The 17611-nt window shown below is 30.7% G+C and overlaps 3 protein-coding genes across 3 annotated transcripts; 2 read left to right on the top strand and 1 right to left on the bottom strand.

Annotated features, from left to right (window-relative positions):
• LOC133670636 (methyl-CpG-binding domain-containing protein 5-like) lies at positions 1-3036 on the top strand. The gene is made up of 3 exons (XM_062091185.1): positions 1-418; positions 2282-2404; positions 2500-3036. Exons 1-3 carry the CDS (start codon positions 131-133, stop codon positions 2731-2733), a joined length of 645 nt encoding a protein of 214 aa, XP_061947169.1. The 5' UTR covers positions 1-130; the 3' UTR covers positions 2734-3036.
• Positions 3037-3264: 228 nt separating this feature from the next.
• Positions 3265-4819, bottom strand: LOC133670643 (prefoldin subunit 2-like). The gene is made up of 3 exons (XM_062091198.1): positions 4628-4819; positions 4471-4522; positions 3265-3944 (listed from the first exon to the last, which is right to left on the bottom strand). Exon 3 carries the CDS (start codon positions 3936-3938, stop codon positions 3501-3503), a length of 438 nt encoding a protein of 145 aa, XP_061947182.1. The 5' UTR covers positions 3939-3944; positions 4471-4522; positions 4628-4819; the 3' UTR covers positions 3265-3500.
• A 6284-nt stretch (positions 4820-11103) lies between these two features.
• Positions 11104-16538, top strand: LOC133700891 (triosephosphate isomerase, cytosolic-like). Its single transcript, XM_062124623.1, has 9 exons — positions 11104-11267; positions 11400-11475; positions 12149-12272; positions 12763-12847; positions 13002-13134; positions 13413-13507; positions 13865-13943; positions 16027-16109; positions 16218-16538. The coding sequence occupies exons 1-9, from the start codon at positions 11229-11231 to the stop codon at positions 16269-16271; spliced, it is 768 nt and encodes a 255-aa protein (XP_061980607.1). The 5' UTR covers positions 11104-11228; the 3' UTR covers positions 16272-16538.
• The last annotated feature ends 1073 nt before the right edge of the window (positions 16539-17611 follow it).

Below are 17611 nucleotides of genomic sequence, written 5' to 3'. Positions count from 1 at the left end.
TGGGAGTGAACCTTTAGTTTTTTTCTTTTTACCCAAAAGAATGTAGTTGATACCAGGAAATAGTACGAACTAGTTCCTTCAGGGTTCAGAGTAAAACACGTCAAAAATTCAAACAATCCGAGCTTGTTCCATGTCAGACACCGCAACTTCGGCTCAAGTTCCGGGCATGAACCCGCCTGGACCCAAACCAGATGATCCCCTTCTTCAAAACCGCTCCTCTATTGACCCTAACAAGCACTCCACCGCAGATGAAACCCTAAACAGAACGAACGACAAAGGCAATCAACAACCGGTGACTCCTGTTCGAGAGAAGAGAAGGTTATCGGAAACGGCCGTTGATACGAGTTGGTTGCCACCGGGATGGGTTGTTGAAGATCGGGTTCGGACCTCTGGTGCGACAGCTGGCACCAGAGATAAGGTTAGTTGTAATTCCTTGTCAATTAATCTGAACATTTTCTTTTTAAAATTATGTTCGTCTTTTCTGGTGTGATTAATGTATTAATCCTTGCTTAATCTTTGGATATGAATTCTTTTTTTATTGGATCAGCTGCTAACTTCCAAATATTTGCGTTCTGATACTGTTTATTGTATATCTTAGAACAAATCATATTATAGTAAAATCATTAATTTATAACAATATATTTATTTATTTTTTTTGACATATAGTTAGCAAGTAGAGTTTAGAGCAGATAATTTGTGGTAAAACTTAATTTTCAAACATTGAAGCAATTATAGATTTTTATTTTTTCTACATCATTCACTGGATTAAAATTGTTAGGCGTTAGAACATTCAATGCTTGCAGCTAATATAAAAACATGGATTAGGAAAATGCATGGGTATTGTAGATTTAAGGGTTTTCGTAATGCTGTTTAGGGGCGCTATGGAGTGTTTGTCAAAACCTGAGTTGGGTCAAATTGAAATGTGATTTTAGTGTTGGATATATAGCCACTTTGAACAGCTACATTCATGTATTTAAGGAACAATAGGTATTATTCATGTCTGTTTGAGCCTATCAATATGTGCTCGACATGAGACATGGTCTTCTTCCTTAGCCATCAAATGCTGTTAGTAGCCCTCTATGTTTAGGATCCGGGATGTGTGTATCATGTTTGAGCTTTATTTTTGCTCTCTCTCCCACTAAAATAAAGGAAAAGAATGTGCTAATATATGGGATGAGGGTTCCCAGATATTCGGGGGAGTAAAAGAAACTACCAAATGCACTATCTATATAACTAATAAACAATATACAAGATTAATGATCTATAAAACTCTAGAATTCTTCATTAGCAAAGCAGTTTTAAGCCCTGTTTGTTTCTGCGTTTCAAAAGTGTTTTTGAAAAAATTTGCAAATTTTTTATTTTTTAATTTGCTTCAAATTAATATTATTTTTTTTTGTGTGTTTTTAAATCATTTTAATGCGTTGGTATCAAAAATTATTTTAAAAAAATAAAAAAAACATTATTTTGATACATTTCCGAGTGAAAAGCACTTTGAAAAGCAACCACACTAATTGCCAAAAGTGTTGTATTTAACCCGAACACTCTAAAGAATTGAGAATTTATCTTCTCATCAGATTACTTTCTGAATTTATTCCTTTTAAAAACCCCAAAATACTGCTATAAGTATATACATCCCACGAGTCCTTTTTTCTTGTACAAAAATCACAATCTCCAATCATTTAGCTCTTCTTCTACTAAATGTAAGATATTGCTAGATTCAGATGCCTTCCTGCACACTAAAAAAACAAAAGAAAAAAAGAAAGAGAAACAAAACTCCATTCATTAAGTTTTTTCTAACAATTGTTTATGGTTAGAATTGTTCCCCAAGCTGCCTCCTTGGGGGAAAAAGGAATAACACACTTGTAGACATGACATGATTGAAACAATCAATCTGTTTCTGTTTCATTTTTGAAGTTCAAGAATAGTTGAACGAACTTCAGCATGCTTGGCCGAGATTAAGAATTCAGAGTTATGCTACTCTTAAGGTGAGAAGCATTTTGAGAGATTAGATTTTGCTATGGTCTTTTATTATATCAGATCCTTTTAGTTTTAGTTACTCTTATTGCATGGCTAGATCCAGCGTTATGATTTCATCACATGACATGTAAATTCTGAAATACAGCTATGCTGTGGTTTTAACCCGTGTTTGTGATTTCTTAGAGTAGAAGTCTTATGGTAAAAGAGAGGAAAAATTGTATCAAAATTACTATTTTGGGAAATTGATTATATCATTCGATAGTAAAATTTCAAGCATTAAGTTAATGGTCTCTTTTGCATGCAGTACTACATTGAGCCTGTCTCAGGTCGTCGGTTCAGGTCTAAGAAAGATGTGCAATATTATTTGGAAACTGGTACTTTGAAGAAGAGGGGCAAAGTGGCAGAGAACGTTGATGCTGATACTAATGTGAGAAAGAAATCTCTGTTCAGACAAGAGGATTGGCCCTTCCATTTATCTTTTAACATCTTTTTCCTCTGAACTAACTTGTATGATTTTGATAGTCTGCAGAGAATTCCAAGGGTAGTAAAAACAAGTCTGGTGCAAACACAAATTTTGCATGGAATTTTGATTCTTTTAATGTTCCTGATCGGACCGAATGGTTTCTTACAGAAGCAAACGAAGATACCTGGACTCCCTTCATTGATGGTAAAAAAGTGCCTCTGTATGATAAGGAACAATGGGATTTTACATTTGCATCTCTGACGACTAGCAGTCATGGTTACAGAATGCATTGAAACTTGATAGCATGTAGAACGCAGCCTGCAATGTAATGAAGGGCACGGTTTCACAGAGACTAGCAGTCTTCTTTCACCTTCTCTTTTTTTTTTGCCACATATTTTACATCTTTTTGTTAATCGAATTCACCCGGTCTAGCTCCATGCCGCAGTAATTCAGATAGCTTCTCAAATTGATCCGGACAATTTTGATGTAACAGAAATTCAACTAGGAGATTTTTCCACAGGTTATTTCTTGTAAATGGGCTTCCGTTTGTAATACTGTTTGCCAATACAATAAAAGTTTTTATTTTTGTTTAGAAATATATTAAAATAATATTTTTTATATATCTATATTAACAAATATAAAAATAAACAAAAAAATTAAAAATTTGATACAAATTCACCTGCCCAGGGTATTTAAGCAGCCTGCGCTATTCTATCAACAAATTCATACGGAAAAACTAATAATGACAATTAATTATTAGTTTTAACCGAGACCACACTGAAGGAACTAAATAGTTTCGATTGCCTTATCACTCGCAGCAAGTCTAAGAAAAATCAAAGCGTTTTCTTTTGCTTATGTTTAAAAGTTGACCCCAATTAGGTGCTCTATCATTCAAAAAGGATCAGACACAATCCCAGGTTCATTCATATCAGCTAGTCTACAGCCATGATCAACAAATTCCTAGCCCAACAGCTAGGACACCATAAGAAAACAGATGAAGGTAACTTCATCAAAACAGGTCTGCTAGACTATGAAGGGTGTGGTAAGAGTACAAGATTTCTCATTCACTTGAACCTGCAGGACCCACAAGGACCCCCTGAGAAGAGCCCTCCTTCTTGCTACTATCATCCTTTACCTCGCTATCAGCCTTTCTTATCCTGATCTTGTACTTATCTTCAAAATCAGCAATTTCCTTTTTCTTCTTTACAGCAGCCTCATTAAGCCTCGCAATAACCTCCTCGATCCCCTCTTTATTGCGCTGGACAGCAGGCAGGACCTCTTTCACAGTTCTCTCTACCAGCACACCTCCGATCATCCGGTAGCAACGTCTAGATTGGTCAAGAGGTTGGATCGCATTGATAACCAATGAATGCTCACTCGCATCCATCTCAAGTTCGGTTATTTTTGAGTAAATCTGGTTTAGTTCAGCCCGCATAGCATTGTACATATTCACAACTGCTTGCTCATTTATCGGTTCCTTTGGATCACTTTCTGCCATGATTCTCTGCAAAGGAAAAAATATATAGATTCAGAAGAAACGGAACCCACTCGCATTAACATCATTGGCCAACAATTTGACAAGTGCTCCAACTAAAATTTGTCACAGATCCATTATGGGCATCTCCATCTATACCTAAGGATTGTTCTCTGAGTCCAAAAGAATATCACAAAAGGGCCAGAGATGGATACTACTAATAAGCAAGCAAATAATTCAATGACACACTACATTTAGTTAAAAAATAATTATTATCAAAACTTTAATCCCTAAATTTGCTTAAAGAGTAAAGCATAAAATAACCAACAATTTTACAGCATATTTCCTTGTAATTGAAGGGTAGACATGGCTTTAACTGATGATTTCACACAAATCCCAACTGTAAATGTTGCAAAACAAACCACGGATAGTGCTAGCTAGACCCCCCCAAATAGATGAACATCTAGTATTATTTTGATCTCGCGAGCAATCACATGCTAATACTTTAATTGCAAATAAAAAGTTCAAGTAACGGAGAAGGATTTAGAGCTTTTACTTTGTATTGGACTCCGATCTGGTGGAAGATGAAAGCAGATCACCGATTTTACCTGAAATCAGATTGAGAAGAAATAAGCAAGTGATGTTGATGCTTTGAGGTAAAAAAAATAAAATTACGGAAATCAAAGTGAGTTAAGAGAGAGAGAGAGAACAACCTCCAATAACTTGGCCTGACAATGGAAGGGAGAGCGAGAGCGAGGAGAAAAAAGCCCAACGGCACTACTGTTTCACTAGATTGGGAGTTTGAGACGCAGAACTCATGCTCAACCCTGGACTCGCCGAGAAGCTTTGAAATCACTGTTCTGCCCTTTTCATATAAGAGGTATCTTTCCGACCAAATATATTTTCTTCTTTTTCTTTTTTCGAGCAAAACAGATATTGAATTCCGAAAACTTTTATAGAGCGCAAGAAGATATTATTTTACTAGTTTTTTAAAAAAATATATTTTCAAAAGAAAAAAATACAAACATGAAAAAAAAACTTAGTCAAAGATATTTTTACTATATTCCTAGTTGTATAAAGTTTGCATGCCTTTTATTTTGAAGAGGCGTAATTTTATTTATTTAATAATTGTTTATATGATTAATTTTTTAATAATTTGATTATATTATTAGAATATTTTTTATGCACTGCTATAGTTATTATAATTATGTGTTATTGAACATAAATATTAACAGATCTTGCACCTATAAAAATGTTTAATCTAAATTTTGTATAATTTTATAGTGTTTTTTTTTCTAACATGGTAGCAATTTCTAAATTTATTTTTATTAATTAAAAATAAACTTAGAATATTTATATCCTGAAAATAAAATAAAATAATAATATTTTTTTAGAAGAAATATATAATTTTTTCGACACGTTTAAAATTTAAAATTTTAATTTTTCTTGATTTTTAAAGAATATTAGTGTATTTTTTATTTTATAATTTTATTAAAAAATAGAATTATTTTAAAAAATAATAAAGAATTAATAATACACAAGTGAGCTCTTGTGCTACCATAAACTTTTGAATTACTTGAATGGCCTTAATATGGTTTGATATGACATAAAAAATGAGTTTTTTTTATTTTAAAGATTTTATATATTATAAAAATATATTCAATATACATCATAAATTAAAGCTTATAGTAAGGGCTTTCTATTAGTTTAAAAAAAATAATTTATAATAAACTTATGTCAATATAAATTATAATTCAAAGTATTTATGTCAATATAAATTATAATTAAAAAATTAATTTTAATTATACAAAATAATTTTAAGAAATTAAAATTAAAAGAACAAGGATAAAAATAAAAAATAAAAAATAAATCTTATATTTAATTGAAAGGTGAATTTGAAACAAAAATCAATTTAGTAAAAGGATAAAAACAAATTTAAAAATAAAAAAGGTCAAGATTGCCACAAAAATAAAAAAAAAATTATAATTAAAGAGTGGGATTGATAGGAATAATAACTTTTATATAAAGGTCAACAAAAAAATTAGAACCCAAAACTATAAGAAGCAAATTGAAAAACAAAATATCATCAATTTGAATTGAAGGGTAAAATTAAAAATTATTAAAATATTTACAAAAGGTTCAAGGGAAAAATTAGAAATTCAAATAATGAGGATTGCATTGGAGAATATAATATTTAGTAAATTAAGATTGAATGATAAAATTAAAAACATATAAAACTCATGCAAAAAGGCCAAGACCACAAAATAAAAATCAAAAAAATAAGGATTGTTGTTGAAATACCAACAATCAAGATGGTCAACTTGTAATTTTCAAGGAAGGGAAAAGAGAAAAAAGAAAAAAAAAAAGAATGATCCACCGGCGCCAAATTAAATCATCATCGATGACATGCACCACACCAAAAGAAAGACGACATGACGACACTTACAATAACATAACAGAAGGATATTTTTGGACACTAAAAGGCACTACACGCGCCTATAGGCGCGTCCCTAGAAGCGAACACGCGCACCCATCTTTTATTTGTTTTTTATTTAACCAAATATAGAATTACCTTGAGCTAATTTTATAACTACCAAAAAAAATAAACTATGAAAAACCACACCTCAAGCTTACTTTTTCTGACCTCAATAGTATTTTTATTATTTTATTATGCGTTTTAATTGTTGATTTTTTTTTATATTTATACAAATATCAAATTGTCTTTCAACTTGAATTATAATAATCAAAAAATCATTATGAAAATTAAAAAAAATCTTGATGTCATGTTTATTTTTTTTGTTTTCATAAGTATTTTGGTTGTTTTACTATGTAATCAAAATGAAAAAAACATTTATATGTCTCAATCATATTTGAAAATAAACTTGAGTCATGTCATGTATACGACCCAAATAACATTGGGTCCTGCACAGCCTAACCCAAGGCTAACTCAGGGCTAGACCTGGGTCAGGTTGGGTAAGATCCAAAATAGCCTTGAATTCTGGCCGCAACAAGACTCAAATATGCTTGGGACCTAACTTGACAAAACCTAAATAGACTTGGGTTCTGCTCCCAACTTTTTTTTGGAAGTTAAAGGTGAGCCCGCGATGTAAAGTGGACCACCTAAGTAGTTTTTACTATTTTCCCAGTTGTATAAAGTTTGCATGCCTTTTATTTTGAAGAGGCATAATTTTATTTATTTAATAATTCTTTATATAATTAATTTTTTAATAATTTGATTATATTATTATAATCTTTTTCATGTATTGTTATAGTTATTATAATTATGTGTTATAGAACATAAATATTAACTGATCTTGCACCTATAAAAATGTTTAATCTAAATTTTGTGTAATTTTATAGTGTTTTTTTTTCTAACATGGAAGCAATTTCTAAATTTATTTTTATTAATTAAAAAAAACTTAGAATATTTATATCCTGAAAATAAAATAAAATAATAATATTTTTTTAGAATAAATATATAATTTTTTCGACACGTATAAAATTTAAAATTTTAATTGTTCTTGATTTTTTTAAAGAATATTAGTGTATTTTTTATTTTATAATTTTATTAAAAAATAGAATTATTTTAAAAAATAATAAAGAATTAATAATACGCAAGTGAACTCTTCTGCTACCATAAACTTTTGAATTACTTGAATGGCCTTAATATGGGTTGATCTGACATTAAAAAAATGACTTCTTTTATTTTAAAGATTTCATATATTATAAAAATATATTCAATATACATCATAAAATAAAGCTCATAAATTTATATAGTAAGAGATTTCTATTAGATTAAAAAAATAATTTATAATAAACTTATGTCAATAAATAATAATTCAGAGTATTTAGTTGAAAAACTTTTTTAATAAATGTTAAAATTTTATTGATAAAAACTTAAATATACTGACACGTAAACAATCCATATGTCATAGTCACAATACCACTTTGAATTGTATTTGTTTTGAGAATCTTACACGAGTACTTAAGAAAGATGATAGAAAAATACGTATCTGAAATCATAAAAAGTAGACGAGGTATACACTTTTGTACATACAACAAATGCTATAGATTTACTGTATGAAACTTTCATACGTGTAATATTCAGTGAAATTTAATAAGTTTTGTTAGATACTAGCTCAAAAGTTTGAACTAGAAAAATTCATATCTTTTTAACCAACAGTAATACAATGTTGTGTTTAGTAATTTATTTTAATGAAATAAGATTTGAGTGTTAATAAATGTAACTTTTACTATAATAATAATAATAATAATATGATGCGGGGATTTTAGATTTTCAGGTGTAACTCAATATGGGTTGAATAGTTATGCTAATAAAAATATGATAAAACTAGTCTTGATATTTGCGATTCATTGCAAGAACAAACTATTTTTTATGTAAAAAATCATATTCATGTATTAAAATAAGATTAAAAAATATAATGAACTAATATAATAAACTCGTAACCATATTAATTAAAACCGAGCCAACTCATGATATCCTGTTAAATCTACGACACAAATCATGTAACTGGAATAACCATATAAAATAATTAAAAAGCTTTTTTTAAAAAAATACATGTTAATTTTTCAAACTCGTGACATGAGTTATTAGATCCGAATCACTTGATCTAAAAAGAAAAACATAAAATTCAATTCTCAATCAATTAAATAGTTAAGCACTTGACCCACCGGCGCAAAATTGGATCACCACTGGTGACATGCACTGCACAAAAGAAAGATGATACAACGACACTTCCAATGATATAACAGAAGGATATTTTTGGATACTAGAAGGCACTACACACATCTATGGGCGCGTCCCTGGGAGCGAACACGCGCACCCATCTTTTTGTTTGTTTCTTATTTAACCAAATATAGAATTACCTTGAGTTGACTTTATAATTAAAAAAAAAACTATGAAAAACCAAACCTCAAGCTTTTTTTTATGACTTCAAGAGTATTTTTGTTGTTTTAATTGTTGATTATTTTTTTATATTTGTACAAATATCAAATTGTTTTTCAACTTAAATTATAATAATAAAAAATCATTGTGAAAATTAAAAAAAATCTTGATTAAATGTTTTTTTTTCCAGAAGTATTTTGGTTTTTTTATTATGTAATCACGATGAAAAAAATATTAATATATCCTAACTATATTTAAAAATAATAAATAAATCATGTAAAAAAATTTAATATCCTTAAAAATCAATATTAAGTTTTCGGAGTGGAATGGCAAAACATGATTATACTATTCCAGTAAACCGTGACATGGAATTACAATGATATTTGAAGTCCAATCAAATCTTTTTAATAAAATAAATAAAGAAAGAAAAGGTCTCACCCTCGTTATTTCCGCATGCAAGATAATCAATGATATTAATCTTTTATTAATCAATGATAATAATCTTTTATTTTAACGAGCAGGTTCAGTCTTGGAGTTCTCAACATCCTCAGTCATGAAGGTAGGGTCCTTTATTGGAGATGGCAAAACTACCAGTCCAGATGGATAGAGAGTAAAATATGACCCAAACGACAGTGGGTGCCGAGGACACTTTCCTTTTTATGCGTCGTTTCTCGCATATAATAACATATAATGATCAAATTATCATCGAAGGTCATTTTCCTCTTTTTTCTTTTTTTCTTCTTCTTCCTTCCTTCCTTTTTTTTCTGTGAACTAAAGTACATAATTTTTTTTCAATTTTAATTTTTATTCTTTTAATTTTTAATTTTGTTCTTATTTATTTTATATAATTTTTGTTTTCAATTTAATCCTTCAATTACAATTTTTTATATATTTTGTTTTTCATTTTGGTCCTTATTCTTTTGATTTTGATTTTTTTCCCTTGACCCTTTTTTACCATTTTTTTTTTGCTTTCAATTTCATTTTTCAATCAAAATTTTTGTTATTTTATTTTTTTTATTTGACTCTCATTCTATTGATTTTCTTTTCATTATGTTAAAACTATTTTTCAATTCAATTTAACCCTCTAGTTAAAATATTTTGTTTGACCTCTAATTATTATTTTTTCACCCTAATTTTTTTTAGATCATTTTATGTTATTGATTTTTTTTCTGTAATTTCATCTTTCGACATTTAATTTATTAGGGATTCGACTTTGTTTTATCTTATTGTTTCGCATCAGTTTTTTATATTAATTTTGTGATTTTCTTTAATTTATTTTATACGAATTTATTTTGATCTCATGATCTAAGTCACGAGTTTTGCATGTCTTTTTATAATGTATGTTTTTGTTTTTTATGTTTGTGTTTTATTTTTTAAGATATTATTTTAATTCGTCTATATTTTTTTTATACACATGAACTTTATTTTTTCAAATTAATTTTTTTTAATTATATTTTTTATATGTTTGGCCTTGCATAATATTGTTTTTAGGATGTGAGTTTATTAAGTCAGTTTTATTTGTATTTATCTTTCAGGTCACAAATTTTTTACAGTGTAAATTTATTTTTTATTGATTTAAATAAACAAATTCAATGGATATAATCAGATAAATATCTCATTTTGTATGATTGAATATCTTAATCTATTTTTATCTCTTAATTTTTTTTTATTATTAATGATTTTTGCATTGATTTACATAAATAATTATCAATTTATTTAATTAAATATTTATATGATATTTTTAATTTACACTTTGAGTTTTTTATATAAAAAAATACATTAAAATAGCTTGTATATTCAATATTTTTTTTGAAAAAAAATTTATAACCCAGGAGCGTAGTTGAACTATATTAGAGGTACAGGAATCTTCAGTTTTCACACGGATTCTTTTTTCCTTTATGCATTAATAATTGATCATTGCATTGCAATTATGAAAAAAAAAAACCTATTTTTCATTAATAGAAAATCTTTAAACCCGAATAATTCTCTCCTCCATCAGAAAACGATAAATAGGCGGTAGGACGGGGTAGGCAACCTCCCATGCCACGCGGCCCATCTTTATCATCCTGGTCTCCTCGGAGGGATAAAATAAAATAAAAAACAAAACAAAAAATATATAGGACCAAATTAATGGTAGGACGGGGTAGGCAACCTCCCATGTCAACTTATCTATAGAGTATAGAGTGTGGACAATTGATTTACCATTCACTGCAGAGTGGAGAAGTCAAACAAGGGTAAATATAGAACCTCAGACAAAACTTGCCGCCAACTCACCTCCATCGGTACAGACACTATAAATAAAGGGAAGGCACTACCGCAATACCATTAGCCAGGCTGATCTTCAAGCAGCGGCTCTCCTTCTTTTCCCCGTTTTCTTGTCTCGCTAGAACCAGCAACTCAACTCAACTATGGCCAGAAAATTCTTCGTCGGCGGAAACTGGAAATGCGTACGCTCACTTTTACTTACTCAACTACTTCTACTTGTTAATATTGCTCATATTTTTTCTTTCACTTGTACTGTATTTCCGACATGGATTGATTTTTTTTGTTTTTTTTTTTCACAAAAAACGGGGCTGCAGAATGGGACCATTGAGGAGGTGAAGAAGATTGTCACCATGCTAAATGAAGCTGAGGTTCCATCCAAGGATGTTGTAGGTAAGCTTTTCTTCTTCTTTTTTAACTCATATTTCTAGCTCTGCATCAGTTACATACAGTTGGTGAATTCTGGTTTTGTTTGGAAAGTAGAATTTAATTCGACTTGTTTCGGATATGTGATTTTGTTTGAACCCCACTTTACTTGTTGCAAGTTAGGCTATAATTTGGGATCATTGAACTTGATTCATTGGTAAATGGTAATCCATAAATTTTCTCATTATATTTCCATATTTTGAAAGAAAAGAAAAGTAAACAGAAAACTTTGAATCATATGAATTTTTGGAAAAAAGAAGAAGTTTACAGTTTGATTTTATACGCTGAAGCCATGCATATCGAGCGATTCAGCCACGCACTGGCCTCCTAAGCTGCCATTACATAGCTTCATTTTATATGTCAAAATTTAAACCAGTCTGGAGTTCCTTTGTTTTACTGCAATATTCATGCATTTCTTTTTATATCAACAAGCATCAGGAACACAATTTTATCTCTCTCACTCATAATATGTGGGCTGTAATTTTGTTCACATTGTTCTAGTTTCTGATGCTGTGGCTGGCATATTTCCATTTATTTTTGTTGTGGTGAGCCGTCCATTTGTGGGCTGTGGGCTGTAATTTCGTTCACATTGTTTTAGTTTCTCTGATGCTGTGGTAGGCATATTTCCTTTTATTTGCAGAGGTTGTTGTGAGCCCTCCATTTGTATTTCTTCCTCTGGTAAAAAGTTTGCAGCGACCTGATTTCCAAGTAGCTGCCCAAAATTGCTGGGTTCGCAAAGGTGGTGCTTTTACTGGAGAGATTAGGTATGCCAATGCTCGTTTAATCTGTACTTGGGTCAAACCATGAGGGTGCAGGGTTTAGTCTGGAAAGTAGACATTTCATGTAAATATGACAAAGACAAGGATTACCTTCGAGTCCCCCTTCTCAGTACCCATTTCATTACTATGACTACCAATTGCCATAAGTGTAATGGTTAATATACAATATTATCAGAGCAATATTTTTATATATCTTTAATTGTAGTTATCAATGCTACTTCTGTGACAAAGAGTTTGCTGTGTTTGGACGGGAATCAGGAATCCCAATTTGGTTGACATGTGATGGTTATAAGATATGGTATAACAACTTTGTATGATCAAGTTAAATTTTAAGATGATCCTTGACAGGTTTTATTTTGTGTTTTGAATGTTTTTCTGATAGCCATCACTTTTAAGCATTAACAATATAATTCAATCCTTCTACTCTCCCTTTGTTGTCTAACTATTGGAAGTTTATATGACTCTTTATGGACAGTGCTGAGATGCTCGTGAATTTGCGCATTCCCTGGGTGATTCTTGGCCATTCTGAACGGAGATCTCTTTTAAATGAGTCAAATGAGGTAAATTTTGTGATGCTGATGTGCATATATTATACACCACACATATTCTGCTTAGCATGTACAACTATACCTTCTATTAAGCTTTTTCTTTATTGGTGTTTCATCTGCAGATTGCTGTATTTCTAAACCATATTGCATATGTCTATCCCTGTAGTTTGTTGGAGATAAAGTTGCTTATGCACTTTCTTTAGGCTTGAATGTGATTGCATGTATTGGTGAGACACTTCAGCAGAGAGAATCAGGATCTACAATGGCTGTTGTGGCTGCACAAACAAAAGCAATTGCAGGTAATTATTCTTACTGTTCAGGTAACAGGTAGTCATGTAGATTTTTTGGTAATTTGGTTCTCTATCGATTCAAGAATTCCTGTAGGCCATGCTTACAGAGAAGTTATTGCATGGCTAGTTTGTAATGATGCCTTGCAGTAGTAGAAAACCAAATCCTTCTCAGCAGAGGGAAAGTAATAAATCTTTCCCCAAAACTAGGTTCCATTTACAATTTTACACACGTATCTAAAGAACTATACATTCTTTCTCTGTTTTTGTTTTGTCATATTCCCTTGCAGATAAAGCTTCAAATTGGGCCAATGTCGTGTTGGCTTATGAGCCAGTTTGGGCCATCGGTACAGGAAAGGTGGCGACACCTGATCAGGCTCAAGAAGTAAGTCTTAAATTAATTCTGTTGTCTAGCCAATATCTTATAACTAGGACATTACACTGCCATTTTTGTTATACTTGAGCTCTTGTATTTAAACTCTACAGTGTCATCGACAATTTCTGTTTGTGTGAGAATACTATATCAACAACTATTACTTCTATCAACTTAAAATTCCAGAACAGTTATCTACACCAACTCTTCTGTGTGATCAACATGGCGATAGCTGAAAGCTGATAAATCCTCAATGCTGTCTATTTTCTTCCTTGCCCACATACAAACAATTGTTTCGTCTATTTATTGCTAAATAATTCATTTGAATCATCTTGTTTTCTTGTTTACAATATTTACTGGATACGCCAGGTCCATCTTGAATTGAGGAAATGGCTGCATGACAATGTTGGTGCCGAAGTTGCTGCAACAACTAGAATTATCTACGGAGGTAAACTTATCTATTATCTATTTTTCCACTTATTATGTGAACTTTCGCTGTTGTTAGGTGTGTTATTGTATGCTAACTAGGAAGTTTCTCATGCACTGATGTGGGTATTTGGCCAAACTTCTTTTCCTAAGCAATTATTGCCCAGGGCAAAGCTTAGAATTTTATTTGATATTGTGGTAGTTTTTGTGTTTATAATTTAAAAAAATAAATTTTAAAAAAATCATTTTTAATTGTGGTTGATTTGATTAAAATATGTGATTGATTAAATCTATTGTTAAAATTATTATCTGGCAAAAAAATATATCCATTGTATTTAATTAAAATTATGGTTAAAATTGATGTTAATAATAAAATGACTAAAAAAAACATGTAGTAATTTCTTGTTTTGCAATTATATTTATATGTATTTGATTATTAACACATTGTAATAACAGCCATGTAAATTACAATGTTTGTTTTATTATCCCATTAAATTTACTGCAATTTCATCACAAGAATAATCTATCTTCAAATACAAACACTCCAAACATTTTAGAGATAATTTATAGCTTTTTTATTTATATAATTTTGAAGATTGTTTTGGTCTGTTTCATTTCAATAATAAAAATAAAAAAAATATAGGTAAAATTAAAAAAAAAACACAAGTGGTTTCTAAAAACATGTAAATTACTTCATCAAAACCTAAGTTCAATCCTCATTTATTAGTGGGTACCATGATCAAAACCACAACTTCATTTTATAATCAAGCATAATATAATTAAGGTAGGAAAAACAAAACAGCTGCCGCTAAAATAAACGTTCGCTGCGGGATGGTAGGAAAACCTGTTTCATATGTTTTAAAGTTAATATTAATAATTATGTAACAAAAAATAATAAAAAGACAATAAGGGCAGTAAGAAAAATGGAAAATATCAAGGGTCGACCATTTATATCCCCCACAAATCTATTTAGAGTTTTTAAACTCGATTTGATGGTCGATTCAGCTTAAGGTTCAGGTTTTGAGTTTTGACTGGGCCATCAAGCTTTGATTAGGTCATCGAGATCAATTCTGATATTTTAAAAAAATCAAAACGATGTGGTTTTAGTAAAAAAAAAAGTAAATGGGTTGCAACCAGATTTTTTGACCCGATTTTGCCCGGTTGCAGTGTCAACCAGCCGGGTCATCCCGGGTTTTGACTTACTTTATTTTTTTAAATCTGACCCGATTCCAACCCTAGATTCTATGTCAACCAAGATTGGGTTTCAAAACTAGAAATCTATCCATAAAAACACATTGTTGGAAAAAGTTTTGTTGGGTTAGCTATCGGTCAGCATTTCTATCATCAGTTAATAATGTAAATGATATTGGCATAAAAAAAATAAAACGCAATAATTAGTTTCCATCAATAAATAATATGTCAACTTTTTGATGGGATTATTGACAAAAAATTTATTGATTTTTTTAGTCCGTTGACAATTATCAACAAAGCATATTCCATTGTTATTTTCATTGAAAATCACTGATGAATGAAAATTTTTCGTCATTATTTTCATGGGAGAGTAGTGACAAAATATTATTACTAATTTTCTGAGAGTACAAGTTTTATAAAATATTGTATAATAATTATCTCATTAGAAGTTTTCGTTCACTGCCTAGGGAAAGCTTCCCCTCCCTCCAATCTCCCAACAAGAAATATCTTGCTAAGCTTACTCTCTTGTCCAATCTTTGCTAGAAATACATAATTGCGTTCAAGTTCATGGCTGGTCCACTCTGGAATGTCACTCCCTCAACAACTCTTTAAATAATGGCAAAGCCAAAAATCTAAAGAGGAGGTCGAACTGAACTTCAACATTTGAATGAGTTGGTCCTGGCCATTTTTCTTGTTTTATTATAGCAATTATTTAGTTAAATTCTGTATTTGAAGAATTAAAACCCTGAAGAATAACTTCGAGCTGGAAACTGAAGCAGCTGCACCACCCTCTGGCTTTCGGTAAACTTGAAGAGGGATCGTCCTTGTACTCTTCGTTTAGATTGGTAAACTTTAGACAAATAATTTTCTGCTAAAACTGGCTTCATGCATCATTAATTTCAACATGTTTGTAGGTTCTGTAAATGGAGCTAACTGCAAAGAGCTGGCAGCGCAACCAGATATTGACGGATTTTTAGTCGGTGGAGCTTCACTCAAGGTAGTTTGCTTGCTTGCTTTCTCATAGCGTCACCATTCTTTCTCCCTTGCTTTCTTATTGTAAAACTTTCGGCGCCTAGCTCTTTAACCATCCGTTCACTTTTTCCAGCGGGAGTTCATTGATATCATCAAATCTTTAACGGTGAAGAAGAGTCAACTGTGAAGAAGATTGGTTGTCAGAACTGTCCTAGTTTTTTCTCCTTAAATGCGCGTGGTGTAATAAGCAGTTCTGTGCTCTGGCCGCTCTGGAAAAGAGATATCTGCCATTGCTGTTCCATGACATAATAAATCAAATCTGTTATCAGATCTTGGTCTGGACTCCTTAGGATTTGCGCTGTTATGTGGTTTTGAGATTTGTTTTCCTTGGATTTTTTGGTTTTGGTTTGGAGTTTTATTTTGATTTTAAATGCAGTTCTTTCTGTTTCATATAGCCATATCTACACAATTAGCCATTAGTATGTTTACATCATAATTATTCAACTCAACCCGGACCGGCAGGTCATGCGACCTGTCTCTTAACCCGGCCGAGTACTAAAATAAAAGTCAACTTCAAATTAATTTGATTAATTTAACTTGAAATCTGATCGATCAGTATGATTGATTGATTTATTTATTAAAAAAATTATAATGGATTAATCTGGATATTTTCCGCTTAACTCATGAGGTATGCTTTAAACCGGCATTAATAACTTTGGTTTACATGCCTTGGAGCTTGGAGTGGCCCTTTCTTGCTACTGCCTACTTATATTAGTGGAAATGGATTTGAAATACTATAATAATTCCTTGTCTTGTACATTGACCTCGTTATCCTATGGGGAGGTCATCGCTCCAGTTTTCGTGGTATCAGTCCAATGTTAAAATTTGTGAGGATAGCAATTTTTAATTTTTGGGAATCCTTTTTGAATGTTGCAACGCAAATCGAATTTCCACATTGTTGGTTTTCAGTTTTGTCAAGTTAATAGATAGGTAGCTAATGTTTCGATGTAGATCATATCAAAAGAAAAATTAATATAAAAGAACAACTCGGGTAATGATAATTCATGTCAACTTCACTATCACATGATATTGGATATGAGATCAAGATAACTCACACCATAAAAACAAGAAAAAATCACAAAACTCAAGGTCTAATAATTTTATATTAAAAGATGAAACTAAAATAAAATTAATTTTAACAAAAGTAACATCGAAGAATAAAATCCGAGTTAACTCGACTAATCCACCACTTACAATGTGAGACCGGGATAAAATAAATTAGAATTTTAAACAAAGGACCTAGCAAAAGAAATAAAAGAACGTTGAAACAACTTGAGTTAACCCTCACTCAAGATAACCCTACGTAAAAAAACAGAAAAATCATAAAGCTTAAGGAATAATAATTTAATATCATATAAAAAAATTTAAAAAATTAATTTTATAAAAAAATATCAAGAAAAAAAATCAAAGTCAACCTGGATTAACTCAACTAACCCGCTACCTGTTATATAAGATCGGAATAAACTA

This window comes from Populus nigra, chromosome 1 (genome assembly GCF_951802175.1).
Source record: "Populus nigra chromosome 1, ddPopNigr1.1, whole genome shotgun sequence".
NCBI lineage: Eukaryota > Viridiplantae > Streptophyta > Magnoliopsida > Malpighiales > Salicaceae > Populus > Populus nigra.
The sequence above is the reverse complement of the archived record's forward strand: the minus strand, read 5'-3'. Positions and strand labels throughout refer to the sequence as shown.